This window comes from Gymnogyps californianus, chromosome 15, assembly GCF_018139145.2.
Source record: "Gymnogyps californianus isolate 813 chromosome 15, ASM1813914v2, whole genome shotgun sequence".
NCBI lineage: Eukaryota > Metazoa > Chordata > Aves > Accipitriformes > Cathartidae > Gymnogyps > Gymnogyps californianus.
In genome coordinates, this window is record NC_059485.1 from 1,203,429 (window position 1) to 1,222,798 (window position 19,370).

At 53.5% G+C, this 19,370-nt stretch overlaps 1 protein-coding gene across 2 annotated transcripts in view; it reads right to left on the bottom strand.

Annotated features, from left to right (window-relative positions):
- Nucleotides 1–8,090: 8,090 nt before the first annotated feature.
- The window catches only part of PRKCB (protein kinase C beta), a 134,095-nt gene continuing 122,815 nt past the window's right edge, over nucleotides 8,091–19,370 (bottom strand). The window contains exon 17 of one of the 2 annotated variants that reach the window (XM_050905958.1): nucleotides 8,091–8,243. In XM_050905958.1, coding sequence (XP_050761915.1) covers nucleotides 8,091–8,243 — 153 coding nt within the window. Of the gene's footprint in view, nucleotides 8,244–12,860; nucleotides 14,248–19,370 lie in introns of those variants that run through there. The other variant, XM_050905957.1, reaches the window with a different exon arrangement.

Below are 19,370 nucleotides of genomic sequence, written 5' to 3' on the forward strand. Positions count from 1 at the left end.
AGCTCAAACAGAATCAAAGTCCGTGTCGGATCATGTTGGCCCTTGTAGGGGTTGGTGGCACAGGGCACCCCTCGCCAAGCCCTACGCCCCTCTTACCACTCGTTGCGTGGAGTAGCCAGTCCCAGGAGTGAGGCTGGAGCTCTGCCCATAGCAGCCACCCCAGGGGACATGCAGGGGGTTCACTAAGATTTGGAGCCAACAAGAACATGGGGACCTTGTGATGCCGCTTTGCAGCTCAGGCTCCGGAAGGCAGTGTCCTCTGGCGGTCACAGCCTGGTGCCCTGCCCCGTGCAGCCTGGGCCCCTCCAGCTCCCGCCCCGGCCACCCCTTGCTGTTCACTGCCTTATCCATCATCATCTACCTCCTCACGGATCCGGACCCTTCTGAGTTCGGCAAAGTGGAAACAAATAACAGAAACCAGCTCACGCTGCAAAGATTGTACAACTTGTGCAAAAAAAAGCTGTCCTTGCAGGCAAAAATGTCCTAAACCGAGATCTGTTAGGCTTTGTCCTTCCAAATCCAGCGATGAAAGCTCTGCTGCATTTAAATTGGCAAGGTGACAGAAAGTAAGTAGTCAGAAATAATCCCTAGCTGGATTAGGTTTTTTCCTTGAAGGAGGAGAGGCTCTGAGACAAGGCGAGTTTAGGTCATTAGCAATGCAGTGAGATGCTGAGCTCTAGCCTTGCCTAGTCTTCACTTCATTTCCCTGCTCCCAGGGGCTGCAAGGGGATAAGGACTCCAGAGCCTTTGGCACATGTGTTCATCCTTCCCCACTCCTACGAGGGGATTATTTATATCTGCACATGCTTTGGAAACGCTGGTTGCAATCTACTGGCTCTAACACGACTCCAGTGGTGAGGCTGGTGTGTCCTTACGTGATGTGCTACTCAGTTCAGGGAGGTTCTGCTAGATGCGACACGAGTGAGCAATGCCATACGTCCCACCAGCCCAAGCGCGTGTGGCACGAGCTGGCTGACTCGGTGCGAGCTTGTGCGGTCGCCTACCAGCTCTGCAGCTCCCTGCTGGACTTCCGACAGTTTAGTACCAATAAAAATAGCAGGGGAGAGAAACAGAAATCCATTCTTATTAAGCCTCTTCACCCTGGGAAGATGCTAAGGGAGCGCAGGAGTGGCCATGCATGGGCTAGCGAGCAGCACGCAGCCTCCTGGGAGACCCGGGTGAATGCGCTTACAGCAGCTGCATGCTAAAGGCCACCTCACTTTGCCCACACTTCTGCTTTCGCACGCACCAGCTGCACACGCTGGCGTGCCCCTCCATTGCATCTGCTCTTTTTTCCTCTGTACCGGTACCCTGGGTGGACAAAACAAGTCCAGGAGAGGGAAGGGGATGACACGGGACTGCAAATATCACACCAGTGCCACAGGGTTCCCCCAGCTGCTCCGTGCCGGCTCCGAGGGTACGGGGTGCTGCGTGCAGCTCAGCAGCTCCCCATCTCAGCAGCCCTGCCGGGGACATCGCAAGCCCCATCCTGGGCTGCGGGAGGGAACCCGAGGGAATCCCTTCCCCAAGGTCATACGAAGACCAGCCTCTACCTGGAGCAAGCCTGCATGGGCTGGGTGAGAAAGGAGGAAGATTATCAAAGGGATTCTATGAGGCAGCGGTACCACAGAAGTAATAAAAGAACAAATAGCAGGAGATGAAAAGATATTTTGTAGTCTGAGTCCAGCTGGACCATGCTGAGCCACCATAAAAGGTTTGCTGCTGCTCCGACCCACCGCAATTTAATTGATTTGATTTAAATTCTTTGAAGAAGAAGTGGGTAACGAATAACGAGGCAAACAGGATTGTAATGCAAGTGAAAGAGATGAAAGATGGCTTCAGGGAGATGGCTCTTGAAGGTCAGAGCCTAACGCAAAGCTGCTTCTGGTCACTCGTTCAAACATTAATGAGGCTGTGTTCCTCCTGATGCCTTTGATGGATGGAGGGACGGCTCGGGAGGCAAACGCCGTGCTGATGTCTGGCCTTTATTCTCCTCGCTCCAAGTGGATCATCCCCTTGCAGCGGTGGGGAGGATTTTACCTGGCATGTTGTAGGGACTTGGGTTTCTGCTGCGCGTTACACTGTGTAAGCAGACTTCTTAATCGGGTTTTTCCAGATACTCCGATGGAGACTCTAACTTCAGAATTAATTAACTTCACTGTCAAAAGCTGAGTCATTTGTCACAATGGTTTTGTCATTAGCTCCAATAATTAAGGAAAGTGTCACAAAACCAAATGTTTCACTTACACAAGCCAGGATAGCTGAAGCTCAGCAGCATTTCCGACGTGCTGGGAATGGGCACGGCAGCGAAGCTGGGGAGGGGCTCGACTGCCCACCCCGAAACCCTGCGCCGGGGCGGCAGGAGACCTTCCTGGCATGGCCCCGCAGACCACCCCGTCCTGCAGCTCGCCCTGCCCCCGGCCAGGGGCTCCGGGGCAGCAGCAGAGAGGCAGCGGTGCCGGCAGCAGGGGCTGCCGCTCGGGGAGCGGGGGGACACACCAGGACTGTCCAGCCTTGAGGAGAGACGCTGGGGGTGTGCGGGCAGCGCCGGGGCCGGTCGAGCCCCGTGGTTTTCCCACCCCGACGTGAATCAGGGTGGTCCCTGGTGACTACCAGCCACGCCAAGTGGGAGAGACGAGGACATCTTCTTGCTGAAGGCTTAGCTGAAGTCCCCAAAGGGAGAAGGCGATGCCCTTCCTAACGTGCTCACCAGCTTTCACAAGGGCACTCCCTAAAAAAGCAAATTTCCTCGATGGAGAAAAGCGGGTGTGCACCACGCAGCTCTCCGTGCAAGCGAGCAGAAAGCTGCGTAACAGCGCGCTTGGCCAGGAAACCCTTTGCAGCCTGGCTAGGAGCACGTGCAGACGCGGGGGGATTCGCAGAGCCCCGACCCTCCGAGCCTGCTGCCCCCCTGCCCTCGCTGCCGCGGCAGGGCAAGGCCGTGCAAAGCGCCCGCAGAGGGTCTGCCCGGCACCCGACCTCCCCAGCGCCAGCCAGCTCACCCCCCGCAGCCCTGCGTGACCTCCAGGGAGTGGGAACCAGCGCTCATGGGGGTGGGGGAAGAGCATCTGCAATAGTGTTAATTAACTCCTCTTAATTAGCAATTAACTGAAGATACAAGCAACCTACACCTTCCCTCCCCCTCCCCATTGGTCTATATGTATCTTTAAGCGCCGCCACAGCTGCAGGTCTCCAGTCCGGGACCTGCATTCAGGCAGGCTCCATTTGCTGCTATTCTCTAGCTGTACAGATATGCGTCTTTTTTACAGAAAAGCTGCAGCGTCTCAGCGTTTGCTGCTGTAACAGGGCTCGGCGGGGCACCGCCGGGTGACCACGCAGGCGGCCAACAGCCAGAACCAGTTGCCGATTGCCGGGGATCCCATGGCACACCCAGCCCGCCGGCTTTCCCCCTGCACGCCGCCGGAGTCTCACGGGCAAAGGAAGTCAAGCTCTCAGGGTTTCTTTAAAATTATATATTTTATTTTTTCATACATGCAGCAAATAGAATAAAGAGTATATGCCCATCTAAAAGGAGGTCTTTATGAGAATCTTTTGACAACACACAGCAGGTAGTCTAGGATGTAGAAAAGTCATCAAATACTTGCAGGTGAAATCAAATTCACAAACACAAACTGTTCAACAATAAACATTTTCTTTTTTTTTTTTCCTTGTTTTAATTGCCACTTTGAACGTGATCAGAAATAAACACCTTGGATGACACTTCCATGCATGGAGCAGGATGCTTGTCACTTCTTTTGCTGTTGCAGGCTCAGTGGCTCACCTGCTCCTGCAAAAGCAGAGAAGCTGCAGCACTTGTTAGTATGAGTTAGTTCCACCCTCCAGATGTAAGCCCTACCTTTTGAACAGCTAGATCCTTGCACGCTGCGCGAGAAGCCACCCTAGTTCTTCACTTGTATTAGAGCTCCTGGGAGTCACAATCATCAGAGCATACCTACTGCCCAGAGTGCTCGCTCATCTTCCCATCTTTGAGACTACCTATATGGGTTGGCCACTGTGCAAACTTCCATTTATTTATTAGATGCACCAGTAACTCCTTTGCTGATGGCTCTCTTATCAAGAGAAGGCTGCTCGGATGTCCAGCCAGGGGAGACAAGAGCAGCAGCAGCAGCTGGTCCCCCCTGCCACGTGCAAATGGCATCGCAGCGGGGCAGTCCCCGAGCACGCACTGGCTGGAGAGCAGCTATGTTTGGGCCGTGCGGCAGCGCTGACAGCCCTGGCACAGGCTCGCCCTGAACTGCTGTGTAACGGCTGGGTCGGGACCGGCTGTATCCCAGCCAGCCATGTGCAGCTGCAGGACAGCAGAGTCGGAGCGGGTCAGGGTTCCCAATCCCCCCTCACCTGCCCACAGCCTCCCAGCCCTCAGCAGTGCCCTGCAGATCACCAGGACCAGGCAATTCCTCAGGCTGAGCCCAAGCAGCCGGCCCTGGCTCTGCCCCTGACTTCAGGCAGGTCCCTGCTCAGGCTCTCCTCCACTCCCTTCGCTCTTCCACTGTCCCCGTCTGCCATGCAAGCTCTCCAGCAGCGCTCCGCCGCTGCGGGCACCCGGCAGCCTCCCCACTGCTCCCCAGCTCAAGCCGGGCTGTGCTTTAGACCAGGAACACGGACAAACAGCCGCAGTCCTCTCTCCTTTTCTTTGGCAAAATGTCCAAGTGAGGGACTAGGGCATGCCCAGGGAGCACCGGCATTTGCAGCCCTAACATCCCTGCAGACAGGAATGGGAATCTGCTCCGGCACCAAGGTATGCCGGCCTATTTCCAAATGCCAGCGTTGGGAAAGAAATCCTTAACCAGTGGGTAAATGCAAGCGGTTATTTCTTCACCTCCAGGAGCCTCAGCCCTCCTGCCCCGTGCCATCTTCACACAGCATGCGGTCTCCTTTGCAAAGCCCGCGCTGCTGCTCAGCCCCCCGGCTGGGTGCAGGAGCCATGCAGGTTCTGCTGCCCGCAGCCCCGGCTGCAGCCACTGACCAGCAGCAAAGGGGCCAGCACAGCCCCGGGGCGAGGGGGGACTGCCTAATCCATCCCGCCCCATGGGGAACCACCTGAGGAGCCTGAACCCCACTTACCTGCAGCGTTCAGGTGTAATCCAGCCCGGGAGAAAGAGTCAGGACTTGCCATCCTTCACGGGTGGGGTGACCGTACGTCCTGCCTCCTCGGTCCCTCCTCCTGCCTCCCCTGGGGAGGTGCAGGGCTCTAGGTCCCACCCTGCCACCACCGCACCCCACTGCCCATCCCACCGCAGCCAGGCTGCTCAGTGTGGGACGCTGGACTTGCAGCCAATCCCCCCGCCCCCAGCATGCAGCGAGCGGTCGGGGTGCACCCTGCAAGCCTCCTCTGTCCCCCGTGAGCATCCTTCTCCTGTCTCACCCGCTGCTCGCTCACACTGTCCCCTTGTTCCCCCAGCACCGCACTGCTGCACGCAGCGGTGGGTGCCCTGCGTGCTGGCAGCGCGCTTGGGTATGGTTTTACTGGGCTTTATCCGTGCATCAGAGCACCCGGGGGCTGACCAATGGGGCTCTCCAGGAGCCTCTCAGCTCTGAGCATCCTCCTGAAGCACTGCTTTCCCCATCCAATAGTGAAGATTAAATCATCAAATTACAGCAAACAGTGAGTCAACCACTGTCACTCTGTCCTTCCTTGGAAGAGTTCATACAAATCTCAACGTCTGTGCAGGGCCAGGCATATCCCATTTTACATTTCTCCACAGAAGAAACAGGTCATCTGGAAATAAACCTTGAAATAAGAGTTTGGCAAGTAGCAGAATGGACGACGTCAGAAATACTCAAGGTATGAGTCCTGCCAACAGGACCTAGCCTTTGCTAAGCTGTCCCTGGAGCATGGATCACAACCCTGCAGATCCCAAAGATGCCACCGAAGCTGCCCGGCGGCACAGCTGAGCATGGCCGTGTGCCGGCCCGGCTTCCCTGCCGGGCCCCGTCCGAGGCTGCCCGGCTCGCTCGGCGGTTCAGCAATGCCTGCTCCATGCAGAAGTGTCACCCCAACACATACACAGAAGTCCCAAACAGAAAAGACGTAACTCCCCCCACCCCCAGCAGCCCCCGTGTGTAACCACGGCCCCGGGGTGCCCCTCGGCACGGGAGACCGTACAGCAGCATCCTGGACAGACCCTGGGAGCGGCTTCAGAGCTGAAGATACAGAAATTAAAAACATTCACCACTGAAGTAACACTAATTCTGCAGCAACAGGTTTGAAGGTTACAGTAACGCACATGCTCTGAACATCAACTGTGGTCTGCAGAGGACGGTGAGACGTCTTCTGAAACGTGTGCTGGAGTTACGAGCACCCTCACCAGAACCTCGCCCACGCACGAGGCTTCCCTGGGCTTCGTCCGATGCAGAGTGTCTCATAAACCCTCTCGCCAATCTGGCACAATTTGCAGTTTTTCTGGGTTTGGTTTTGTTTCCGCCAGGCCAGGTCAGTAGCCGAGACCATGGACTCGCGGCTCACAGCCCCAGCACGCACAGGGCACTGCCTGCCTGCAATTTAATACCGGGGCAAGGACACCTAGCCGGCCGCTCCCCGGCAGGCGGGACATCAGCTTTAGCTCCTAGCAGCCTTTTTATCTCAATGAATCATTAAAAGAAGAAAATAATTTCAAAAGGTAGAGTTTGATGTTTATAAAAGATCTACAAACCAGAATTTCCTTTATAGGATTCCTCGTGACTCATAAAATTCCACCCCCATTTTCCCCTATAGGCATGGAGTAACGTGTATTTACATCAGAATTGGTAGTCGTTCAGAAAATATACATATGGGGTTTTTTTTTTTTGCAAACCAACCGAACTGGTGTGTAATAAGAGAGGGATAACAGCCAGTGACTCAACGGATGCTCACACTCGGGGCTCACCCTGCTGCGAACCCAACAGCGAGCGAGAGTCGCAACCCGGCTGCCGACGGGCAGCCCCTGCCTGCCCCTGCCTGCCCCTGCCCTCCCGCACGGCACCGCTGCTGCACGCACAGCACGGCTCTGCCTTACAGACAGCTGCTGGAATTGTCTCTTCTGATTCAGAATCTTTTTAAATGATGCAGAAGGTCCTGGATTACTGAATAAAACCCCCAGGAATTTTGGCTGAAATCAGGTTAATCAAGATGCCTGTGAAATTCATGGGTTTTGAGCCTTTAAGATAATAGCAGAGGGTGTAAAGTAGAAAAGTTACCTTTATAAATAGCCCTCAGTACAGCCCTTTTGTAGCGGGCATATTTTCAGTTGGTAAATTGTAAACCGAGAATATAAATGTGTTTTGTTTTGGTAGAATATTAATATCCTTTACAGAGCTGTTAAATTTCGACAGTGTCTGTGAAAAAACAGGAGAAAGATTTATGAGAGTGCCGACAGAGTGTATCAAAACTGCAAACTGTTCCAGATGTTAAAAAAAAAACCCCACCTTTCATTTAGAAAAAGATTTGCTCTGATTTACAAGAACTGGCATGGAATTCGTTTGGAGTCTTAATGCCTGAGTGTAGGAAAGGCTGTATGGCGAGGCGCAGGCTTGCGGGAGGCGAGGGAGGAAGACGGCTTCGGTGAGCCAGGCTGACGGTATATACAATGCATTTAAAAATATATGTCTATAAGCAGACTTTTCCACACTGATCAAACGTATCCATGTCTTGAACAAAAGGCTCCTCTAAGACAAGCTCACAGTCATCGCAAGCTTCAGCACAACGGTTTAAGATATCAACCATGCTTAGCATTCAACAGAAATGATTTGTGAGTAGCTAGGGTCACTGGAATCTCAGCATCCAATTTCAAAAATTACAAAGACTGTAGCAATTTGGTATATTTCTGTTTAAAAACTCTATTAGTCACCACCAACTATAGCTCCTAGAAGTATTACTGACTGTTAACTCGAACCCCAAACATCTCCAGCTAGGGAAACCAAGCTAGCAAGTGACACAGACATAGAAAGGCCTCCTAAAACAAGCGGTCGGCGTGTTTCGCATGAGGGTATGTATGTCTGCACTGCTAATCCCGGAAGACTAGTGTCGGTATGTACAAGGCGATCTGGAGTTTCGGACTGCGAGGAGAGGGCGGGCGGCGGCTGCGCCGTGACTACACGTTAATGACAAACTCGGGGTTAGTGTAGGAGAATCCAGCAAACTCGTTCTGGTCCAAGTTCATGATGAAGAGTTTGTCCGTGGGCGTGAGCTCCACCGGCTGCCGGGTGAACTCTTTGTCGAAGTTGGAAGTGTCTCGTTTGTCCTTCTGTTAAACGGAAAGCACAGAGTTAAACGCGGTAAAGGGGGGAGCGCGAGCGAGCAAGCAAGCGAGCGGTGGCAGCACCCGAGGGCGCGCGGCCGGGAGAGCTCTGCTGTCCCCAGGAGAGCTCCGCTGTCCCTGGGCTTCGCACCCGGCGCTCAAGATCTCCGCCACCGGTTTCTAAAGCCGCCGCCGATGAGGAACACCCACCCAGTCGGGCAGCGGCAGCCCCTGTACAACAGAAGCAACCCCACACCGCAGGCAAGAACGGAAGAAGGCTGGTTTAATGCCTTGAAACACACAAGCAGAAAGTAAAGAGACGCAATGAGAGCACGGGGCGTCGGGGAGGGCTGCGGTGCTCCCAGGCCGAGCATCCCTCCTCTCCTGGCCGCTGCGAGAGAGAGCAACAGAGCAGTTTCTCAGCATGCAAAACCGTCACTGCAAACAGAGAGTCGCAATACACAGGAGGAAGGAGCCTGGAGGAAGCAACATGCCTCGAAATGGAAGTAAACATTCAATACGATTTCAAAATTTGCACAAAATAATCAGCTGTAAGAGGTCCTTTTGCTTTAAGCTTGGTTATTTTAAATTAGGCTATGATATGGTATTGACCAACGCAGTGTTTTATTGATTTGAGGATGTGATTTGCTCCAGGGCTGTATATAGAAAATATATAGTAGTTCAAAACCTCAAAGAATGAAAATTCCACATATGCAACCTTTTATCACTTTAATTTCATAAGAACAACTTTGCAGCTACATCCTGAAAGAAGGTAGATTTAGATTAGCTGTAAGGAAGAAGTTCTTCACTGTGAGGGTGGTGAGGCACTGGCACAGGTTGCCCAGAGAGGCTGTGGATGCCCCATCCCTGGAAGTGTTCAAGGCCAGGCTGGATGGGGATTTGAGCAGCCTGGTCTAGTGGAAGGTGTCCCTGCCCATGGCAGGGGAGTTGGAATGAGATGATCTTCAAGGTCCCTTCCAACCCAAACTGGTCTGTGACTCTATGACCCAAGCCAGAAAAGAAAAAAAATAAAAAGTTATTGTCTCGATGAGCGCTGGCGACCTGCTGTCGGCACTGCCGGGCCCATCAGTCGGGAACGCTTGGGCCATTTTTATAAATGGGTGTGCATCAGAGATTGCCCAATTACGGTATGTTCTGGCTGCGGGGGGTCACGGTGCCTTGGCTGAATAGGAAACTGGAGCACTGAAGGTACAAGATGAGCACCCAGGATCCTTCATCAGTAAAGAAAGCCTGCGGAGGGACGCCCCGCTCCCTGCAGCACAGCAGCGGCAGGAGCAGCCGGGCAGCCCGCCGGCTGGGAACTCGCTCTGTTTTGTCTCGTTATTAAAGCAAGCAGGGACAAAACACTTTCCCCATCTCTTCTTCCGTGTCTCTATGTAGGAGCTAAAACGAGACGGGAGCACAGCCATTCCCAGTCCTCTCCCAGCATTTCTAACTACCTGTAAAGGCTGCGCCCAGGGTGGGGATGCTGCCGGGGGGTGATGGGTGGGAGACCCATCGCATCGCCCCGAGGCCGGACAAGCCTCACCGGAGAGCACTGCACTTTCCACCGCTTCTTCATTTTCACTGGCAGGCGCAGCCACCCCCCATGCCCCGACTCCGTGCTGGAGGTGACCTTCCCCTGACGTGACGCTGGCAGGACCCCGACACAAATTTGGTGCCTCGCAGAAACCCACAAAATGGTCTTTTTTTTTTTTCCCCCCAGACTCTGCCTTTGAACCGAGGCCCCCGCAGCGCCGGGAGCTTGCCTGCGCTCTGCTACAATGACAGGAGATTTCCAGCTCTGACTTATTTTGTCAGCTCGTGGCAGAGGGCCCAGAGGGGTACCTGCGGGGGGGCCCCGCCGTGCTCACACCCCTGCCGCTCCATCACCGGACACACGCGTGGTGCCGGCTGTGGGAAGGACCACGCCGGACCGCTCTGCGCCCCGGCCCCGCTCCCTCCCGCTGCGGCCATCCTCCCCGCTGCTCTGTACTGATGAAGCACCCGGCGGGCGATACGTTGTGTCCTCACTGCAGCACCTCTCATCCCGCCGGCTGCTGCTGTCCAGGGATGCTGAGGCAGAGCCATCCGCACCTTCGTGCCTCAAGCAGGAGCACGGCCAGAATACGGCCAAGAGCGAGGTCCTCCCTGCCCTCCTCCCGCCAGCTCGGCCAGGCCAGGAGCACCACATCACAACTGCAGCCGGGTCGAGCCTCTGGAGACCAGCCCCGACGCCAGCAGTGGACCAGGACCTCCATGGCCGCTCGGAGACTCCACTTGCCGCAGGAGGCATCCCGTCGGGACAGCTTCAGCCTTGCAAGATGAAGACCAGAGAGAAAAGAGAGCCAAGGGCAGCTGAGAGGAGACAAGGTGGGAAGAAAAACAGGGCTGGAGCTCAAGGAACAACGAGAGAAAAGCCAGGAGCAGAGCCAGGACATGGCCGTGCCATCAAGCCAGCGAGGCTTTGAGCACGCAGCGGTGCTGAGGGCACTGGCGTCCTGACCTGCCAGCGCCTGCGGGTCCCAGCCTGTCCCCGAGCCGGAGCTGGGTCTCTGCCTTCGCTTTTGGACAAATGACACTCGGGAGCCGGCCCAGTCCCTGCAGGGCTCCTCTCCCCAACACAGAGAAGGAAGCAGCAGCAGATTTGGGGGCACAGAGCAGGAGTGGGGAAGGGCAGACGGGGTGAAGGAGCCGACTTCAGGTGCAGTTCTGCCAGCCAAAGGGCGAAGCGATTGAAATGCAAGCGTAAGCCCACCTTGATGGAAGGCAGCGTCCCCCCTAGGACGAGAGGGGCTGGTGTGGAGCCATGGAAGAGCAGAGGCACTGCCCTTTGCTGCGAAGAGGCCATTTCGAAGCGGTTGCACAGGGGCTCTCTCTTGCAGCCCCAGCACATGCAGAAGGAAGGAGCTGAGGGTGGCACCAGGCTCCTGCCCCGCTCCTAGAGGGATGCTGAGCTGACCAAATGGTTCCTGAAGGCCACGTCCACCTGAACCAACGTGTGCCAAGACAACACCGTCCTACCGAGCCACGAGCTTCTCCTGAGCAGGAACATGTCGGATGCTGCAAAGAGGAATGAAATGTCCACCTTTGCCGCTGGCGCAAATCGCCATCGCAGTCCCCAGCCCTTCGGAGTGGCCTCTGCTGATGGCACCAGAGAGGGTGAGTGCTCAGCCTGGGAGCCCACGGGTGAGCAAAACCTCCTCCTGCTTTTCGGCGGCAGAAAGCTCTGGCGAAGGCTGCGACGTGCCTGGGAGGGGGCTCGGGGCAGCCCACCTCCCCTGCACGGTGTCCTCCGGCAGCTCCCCCCCCCAGTCCTCCAGGGGCTCGGCAGGGAAGCGCGGCACCAGGAGGGCCCCGCTGGGAGCGCAGCAGAGTGGGCTTTGCCCATTTCTTACCTTGAATTTTGCCTGAAATCGGTGGCAATTGGGCCTCTGTCAAAGATGATGAATAGCCTGGGAGCAGGTAGGGAACGGCTACGTGGATCTGGTAAACAGAGAGAGGGGAAGGCAGGGGACATTCAAGGCTGAAAATGCCTCCAGCAAAGGGCTCATTGACTCTGGGAGGTGACAGGAGCACGGGAGGGACGGTGTGGCAGAGGCACCCCGGGCTCCCGCATGCCCAGGGCTGTGTGCCTTCAGGGCACGTCTGGCCCAGAACAGCATTTGTGCCTGGACCACAGGGGACAGGAATCCTCCCCGACCACCGCCGCTGCCTCCGAGCCCCTTCCCCGCGGCAGAGCTCCGCTCCAGGGCTGCACGGGCGGAGGAAACTGGGGAGCAGCTCCTGCTGGTGCCGTCGGTGCTGCCATTCGATGCCTTTCAGAACAATCCTGCAGAGTTCAGAACTGCAGCGATTCAGCAGAAGCGGATTTCCAAAGGCAGAAGGGAAATTCTGCATGTGCTCAGGAGAAGGGAGGTTAACAGGAACCTGTAATCCCTCTTTAGCTGAAACTGCCGATTGCTTTTAACAACTGCTCCTCTGAGAGCGCACAGGCAGGGCGATGAGTCACCGACACACGGCGCTGCCTCGCCGAGAGCCTTGCCTCTGCAGTCTCCAGAAATCCGAAGCGCATACCGCAGTTGTCTCTGTTCAAGGCATTTAAAGAGATCCCCAAGCGGCAGAGCTCTGCTCGCCTCGGCAGCGCCCCGCGGGAGGGCCCCGATGCCTCAAATCATCCTTCCTCCGAGGGACATCGGAGAGAAACTCCTTTCCCTGTCCGCGTTAGAGCGGCACGAGCGAGCAGGGTCGCCGGCTGCGCAGCACGAGCTGGTGCAGAGGACATGCAGGCGTTAACTCTCCGCTTGGAAGATGCTTCCAGTACGTCGCACCTCGGTTTGGGGACAAACGCTGCAGAGGACGAACAGGCCACGGCTCTGCCGGCGGTGCAGGAGGCTGCGTTGTGATGTGGGCTGCTGCCTGCGCTGCTGCCTGCGCTGCTGCCTGCGCCGCTCTCCCGGGCAGCTCTGGGGACCCGCCGTGCCCCCGAGCCGGCGTCCCCGAGCGGCCGGGGCAGCTTCCAGCCCTCGGTGTGGTGCAGCCCCAGCTCTCGGTGCTCCTGGCATCTCTGAGCCCAGAACTGTAGAAACTCACTATTGCCAAACACATGCAGGTTTCTTTGACATTATTTCTCACTTTTTATTTTATAATCAGTACTGGGAAAAAAAAAATGGCACATTACAACTTAAAGCAGATTGATACAGTGACAGCCCACGAACATCTGCAGAATAGTATAAAAGGAAGCTGCGTGATTGTTATTGTTTCAAGAGAAGTTCACCCTTCCTGAAACGTTTTCTTTGATGCGAGAAACAAAACTTAGGCCATTTAAATATCTAGCGGCATTTTTTAAAAGTAGGACTATTAGTTGAAACAAGTTTCTTTACAAGCTTCATATCAGAATTCACAATACTGTTCAAAGTTAAATAGCATCCCATTTGTGTTAATACCATTTTTTGACACATTTAAAGCGCAGGTAACAAACTCAATCAATTGCTTTGGCATTTGAAAAAAAGTTTTGCTATGAGAACCGATGTTGTGTGGTATTTACTAGGGTGACCACGGATTCGAAAGCATCTGCAACAGCTCCTTCAAATCTCCCATTTACAATTGGATATGTTTCTTTTGATTTAAAAAATGCTACTTAGAAACTGCACAATCAGGAGAAATCTTTGCAAACAGCAGACCTGGCTTCCCTAATAATTTATCACTGCTGCTGAAGACCCAGCGCAGAGAACCACGCCTGCCCAAACCCACGTCCGTACGAGCCTACGGCGGCAAGGGGTGCTGCGGCGGGTTTCACCAAACAGCAGGACAGAGCTAGAAAAGAAGCCAGAATCGGCATTTCAGCTCTCCGGAGCAACTGCTCGGTTCTGGGAGGAGCTGAGAGGCTCAGCCGGCAGCACCCGCGCTGCGGGGTGCGCGTTCACACCAGGGAAAGGTTTCCTTAAAAACACTTACTTGCCACTAAGGCTAAGAAGGCTAAATAGTGAATTTTCATGATTATATTAAAAGACTAGAAAAAGGGAAGAGCAGGAATCAAAGCACACGCTGAAGAGATTTCTCCTAATTGTCACGGCTTACACCTCTCCATTTTACCTCCGTTAGCCAATGAACTGTTTTCATTTGCTACAAATAAAATGTCATAAAAGCACATCTGCAGCGCTTACTGCACATCACCCACCCTTCAGGCACGCCCCAAATCATGTGAAGACACTTTGGGCTTTGAAATATGGTCACTCTAGTAGTAGTACTAAAGAAAAACCATGAATGCAAGTTTTGCAATGGAAAATGTCACCACAACAGCAGTTGGGACTGGATGATAGAGATGCAGGAATGAGATCTACACAGCTACTTAGCTCTTGGCTTCAGGTTTAAAAAACTCAGAGTTAACAAAGGAAAATCCTTCGAATTCTGACTGGTCAATGTTCCTGATGACTTCCTGGTCAGGAGGTGTTAAGACGGGTGGATGGCGAGTGAAAAACCGGTCGAAGTTTTCAGCATTGCGTCCACACTATGAGAGGGGAAGAAAAGAACGTATGGTGGGTGGAGAAAGAAGCGTGCGGGATGCGGCTGCAGCCACCCGCCCAGCCTCGCCGCGCGCCGCCGCTTATCTCGGTGCAGCAATGGCAGAAAAGAAAGAGGTGCAAAACACGTATGAGCTTTGTTAGTCGCAAGGCGATGTTATCTCATGGCACAGCCAGAGATCGGCAAAATCCTCCGGCTGCGCCATGGCAAGTAATTGCAGGAGAGGAATGAGATGGGAGTGCAATTACTTGCTGTCGTTCCCTGCCCACACGCAGCACGGTACCTTCTCTCAGGCTACATCACGCACACGGCAGCTTCTTCTGAAAGACCCCTGTGGCTTCGCGCGCTCAGTCATCCCTCCTTCCCCAGGAGCGGGAAGTTTTCGTCATGTCTGGATTGCTTAAAGGCTTCTCCTTGCTCCTGCTCAAGGAGAGGGTTTCTCACCTTCCACAGAGCTCTTGTAAACTGCTGCTGGCCGAATGCTTAATGCAGGCACTTGTGCCTGGGAATTTCCAGGGCTGCTCTGTCCCTTCCCGACATGCCCGTCAGACCCTGATGCTCCATACTGGTGCACGGGGTGCTGCTTGGCCGAGGCAGGCAGGAGCTGGGGCACCGGGCTGCTCCTGGCTGCCAGCTTTCTGCTGCGTGGCAGCCGAGCTCTCTGCACGGCATCCCCAGAGCTCTCCACTGCAACTGGAGAAGGCCGGCTACCCCTAAAAACCCTGCTCACAGCAACGCTCTTCTCTTTCGCCCCTGAAGGCAGCTAATGACAACCCCTACGTCAGGCGCGGCAGGAGTCCAAGAGCACCGGCAAGCTCTCTGCAGCCAGCAAAGCCAGATGAGAGAATAAACCAAAAGCTCTGGAGCCCGGGCAACCACCGCCCTGGCTGGCACGGCACTGCAGGGCAGGAAAACACGGGGCCTGGAAAGCACCCGAGAGCACCAGACCCTCACGGGAGTGGGTCAGCATCCACGGCTGCTGGGCTGCCGCGGAGCAGGAGCCCTGGGCAGCAGCTGAGGATCCGGCTGGCTGCGCTGCAGTCTGCAGCGAAAGGGGGAGGTCGGGAGCAGGGAGACATGCCAAACGCCTTATTTAATTTTCTTAGCAATCAAAACAAGGGTCCTGTAACTTCCCGTGCTGCAAGTGATGATTTAATATAATAATAATAGCAATAGCAAATAACAGGTGGATACTGGGTCACTGCAGCAACTACAAATTGTGCTCAATTACTACCTATCACATGCGCATCACATCCCTATGAACTGCATGTAATGACTTTGCTCTAATGGCTGGCGAACTCTCCCTCTTATCGCAGCCGCCACACAACCGATGCTCTCCTGGCCCTCTTTTCTCTGAAGAGACGCAGAAGCCAGCACCTCTCGGTCCCTCAGTTCTCTCCTTCCATTTCCCCATGGAGAACATACGCTTCAAGTGCTGGGACAATTTTTCCTGGTATTTAACTTTCATTTGCTAAGGAAACAGATTTACATTTTTAATAAACGTCAGACTAAATATAATAAAATATTAAAGACAAATACATGTAACCGCCAACATTTCCCAGCTCCTTCCTCTGCCAGAGAGGAGGTTTCAGGGAAGACAATGTGAACATCCATCAGCCTCCAATGGCATGTTCCTTTGGCAGCTCTTATATGTTCTTATAGTGCCAAGTGAGACTTATTATCCCCAAGTCTCTAAAAAAAGTTCAGTGGGTAACATTTGAGTTGATTTAACTCTAGTTACTGCTGTGCTGAAGCCTCTGAGCCCATCCTTCCACACCACCGTACCTCTCACATTTTGTAAGGCCATGTCTCAAGCTACAGCACATTTCTAGTCTGGATTTGTCAAGCTTCTGCTCCCGAGCGCATCTCCTGTCCATCACCATGAGCTCAGCACGGTTTCTAACTCAGCACTCAAACCTACTCAGAGACCTCGGAGGCATTTCCCCCCCGCTGCATCTCTTCTGGGCTGCTGTGGTCTCAGACGCTGCAGCATCAGCCCCGGTGAACACAGCTCCTGCCTCTGGCCCCACGGCTGAGCCCACAGCTGAGCCCAGGCAAGAGCAGACGCTGCTCTTGGTGTGGTAGGTTACAATGTGGTTTGCTCTTTTTAAAGTATTTTCACGCAAAAATGAGTTGCTGCCGCCCAGGGGAGGAGTTAGGCAAAAACACCCATACAATCCAAAGACAAACAAAATCCTCCCAAACCAAACATGCAAACACAGTGCAAACCAGTTCACCAGGAGGGTACCGAAGATGAGGGCTTCCCAAAACGAGCCTGAGAAGCCTTTTCATGCAGCCTATGAAGAGCATTGCGTTGCTGGGGGAGAACCTGCCCCAGCTGTGGTCCCAGCACGATGCCATCCGCATCGTGGCCTGTCAGGAACAACTTCCTGGAAATCCCTGATTTCAAGCACAGAGACCTAAATGGAAAATGACCTCTCCAAAGAAAGAGTAAGGGCCCCTGAACCAGAAAACACAGAGCCCAGGACAAACTAACAACAGAAACCCAGTAAGGAGATGGAGAATGAAGACACAAGCACAGCGAGCAGACTGGCAGACACACAGCTTGGTAGCTACTCTCTACAAAAAGCCCAAGCTCTTGTACCTTGCCAATCCCTGACTGCTGTACGGACCCCATCCCGAGGCAATTCTCCGCATCTTTTCTTCTCTCCGAGCACCTTACTCCTGAGAGCAGCAGGCGGGTGCAAACTAGCAGGGATGTGCCCATCTCCCGGGCAGCTGGAGGCTCTGCATCACGTGAAGAAGTGGCCGAACAGAGACCTTCTGGTTACCTTCCCCTCTCGGTTACTCCAGCCGTACCTGTGCTCCCCTCTGCAGCTCATCTCTGATCCCAGCCCGCCGTCTCTGCTGAGGCCGGGAGCAGTTGGAAGGCAGCACCCCAGCCGTGCTCGGGGACAGAGGCGGGGGGCACCCAAGCCCCCAGACCCTCCCCTGGGGGAGCGCTCCTGGGGGCTGCTTAGACCAGGCACCGTCTCACCGGAGGGCTCAGAGGCTGACAGATACCCCCTCGCCAGTGCAGCAGGAGAGCAGCGAGGTTCATAGATGTCCAGAAACAAAGAGCGAGGTTCTCTCCAGATGAGCTGACAATTCCCACCTTAAGGAATTTGACCAAGACCTGTCACAGCTCCAGTTTTTTGGGAAGAGCTGGTTGCTGCTCCAGACCATGCAATCAAGTACAGCTTTGGAGTCTTGCAAGAGTATGTTTCAGACACTTGACAAGCCAGCAACAGCCAAATGCCTTCCTGAAAGCCATCAGATTAACATCAAAATAGAAAATAAATTCCCAAAATTGAAGTTGCCAGTTCCACAAAGCCTGGAAGCTGAAGTCATGAAACAAAGAGACAGGGGCTTTTCGAGGCCACGGTGTCACTAGTCTTCCCTCTCAGCGCCAGGATAAAACAAACTGAGCAAGATTACTGGAAAGTCTGCAGTGCTTAAGGTTATCAGTGCAGTAACACAGAACATAGCAGGGTTTACCTGCCAATAAGCCACTCACCTGCAGATTCTATCAACTCCCACTATACAGTGAAAGCCTTACAGTGCTTTGAAAATATAGCTGTCATTGCCTATTAGCTTCATGAGATCTTGGTGGAGACATGCAAGGCAGTTCATGTGAAATGTCTGACAGTACTAGCCTTCTTTTTGCTATAAAGAAATGTGCTATCTCTTAAAAAAAACCAAACAAATCAAACAAGAGCAACCCCATCAAAGATTTAAAAACTAATCCTTGTGAAATGCTTCCAGTTATTGGGATAGAAAATTGTCCTGGTTTCAGCTGGGATAGAGTTAATTTTCTTCCTAGCAGCTGGTATAGTGCAGTGTTTTGGATTTAGTAGGAAAATAATGTTGATAACAAGCTGATGTTTTAGTTGTTGCTAAGTAGTATTTATACTAAGTCAGGGATTTTTCAGCTTCTCATGCCCAGCCAGCAAGAAGGCTGGAGGGGCACAAGAAGCTGGGAGGGGACACAGCCAGGACAGCTGACCCAAACTGGCCAAAGGGATATTCCATACCATAGGACATCATGCCCAGTATATAAACTGGGGGGAGTCGGCTGGGAGGGGCAGATAGCTGCTCAGGAACTAACTGGGCATCGGTCGGCAAGTGGTGAGCAATTGCCTTGTGCATTACTTGTTTTGTATATTCTAATTCTTTTAGTATTATTATTGACATTTTATTATTATTATTATAATTATCATTATTGTCTTCCTTTCTGTCATATTAAACTGTCTTTATCTCAACCCACGAGTCTGGTTGTTTTTTCTTCTCCCCCCGATTCTCTCCCCCATCCCACGGGGTGGGGGGAGTGAGTGAGCGGCTGAGTGGTGCTGAGTTGCCGGCTGAGGATAAACCATGAGAAAAATACAAATATATTTTTAATATGTATATTGGCAAGGAATAATTCCCATCATAATGCAATAAGGCAAGAATATGTGGATGGAAAATTTTAAAAGCCGCACCTATCCATAGTATTTCATGCCCAGCTTTGTGAGGTTTACAGACTTTCTGTTCAGATGCATAAGAACTTGTCCTGGTCAGCAAACCAATCAGCATATCCTCCTCTTTGGGAACTTTCACATGGATAAAATATATACTTTAAGGCTGGAAATTGTCTTTGGGTTTATAGCAGCCACATCCAAGCCCAAACCCGAGGTCTAAAGGCTGTGACCATGCATCTGTGCTGTCCTGCACGTCCCGTCCCGATCCACCCCCGTGATGCCACAGGCAGCTGCTGGCTCTTGGGAACGCGGCAGGTTTTATTCCAGTGGCCAAGGCCCAACATGGCTGGAGTTTCAGACGCAAGGTCTGGCCCACGTGCGTGATGAGAGAGAGCAAGAAGGATCCCTGCCGCTCCGGAGGGCAAACGGTCGCTATCTGCAGGAGCACCATCGTTAAAGCTTCTGAAATTAAGATCCTCTTTAAAGGACGGGAGACATGCTGTATGAATTTTTACGTTTATCTAAAGCCACGTTGTGAAAAATCTGCCTCATTTTAGTACTATATTAATGTACAGGCATCACTCCGTCCCGAATGGAGAAAGGAGGAGGGTGGGAATTTATCTTACATAAATCCCCAATGTGTCCTGTC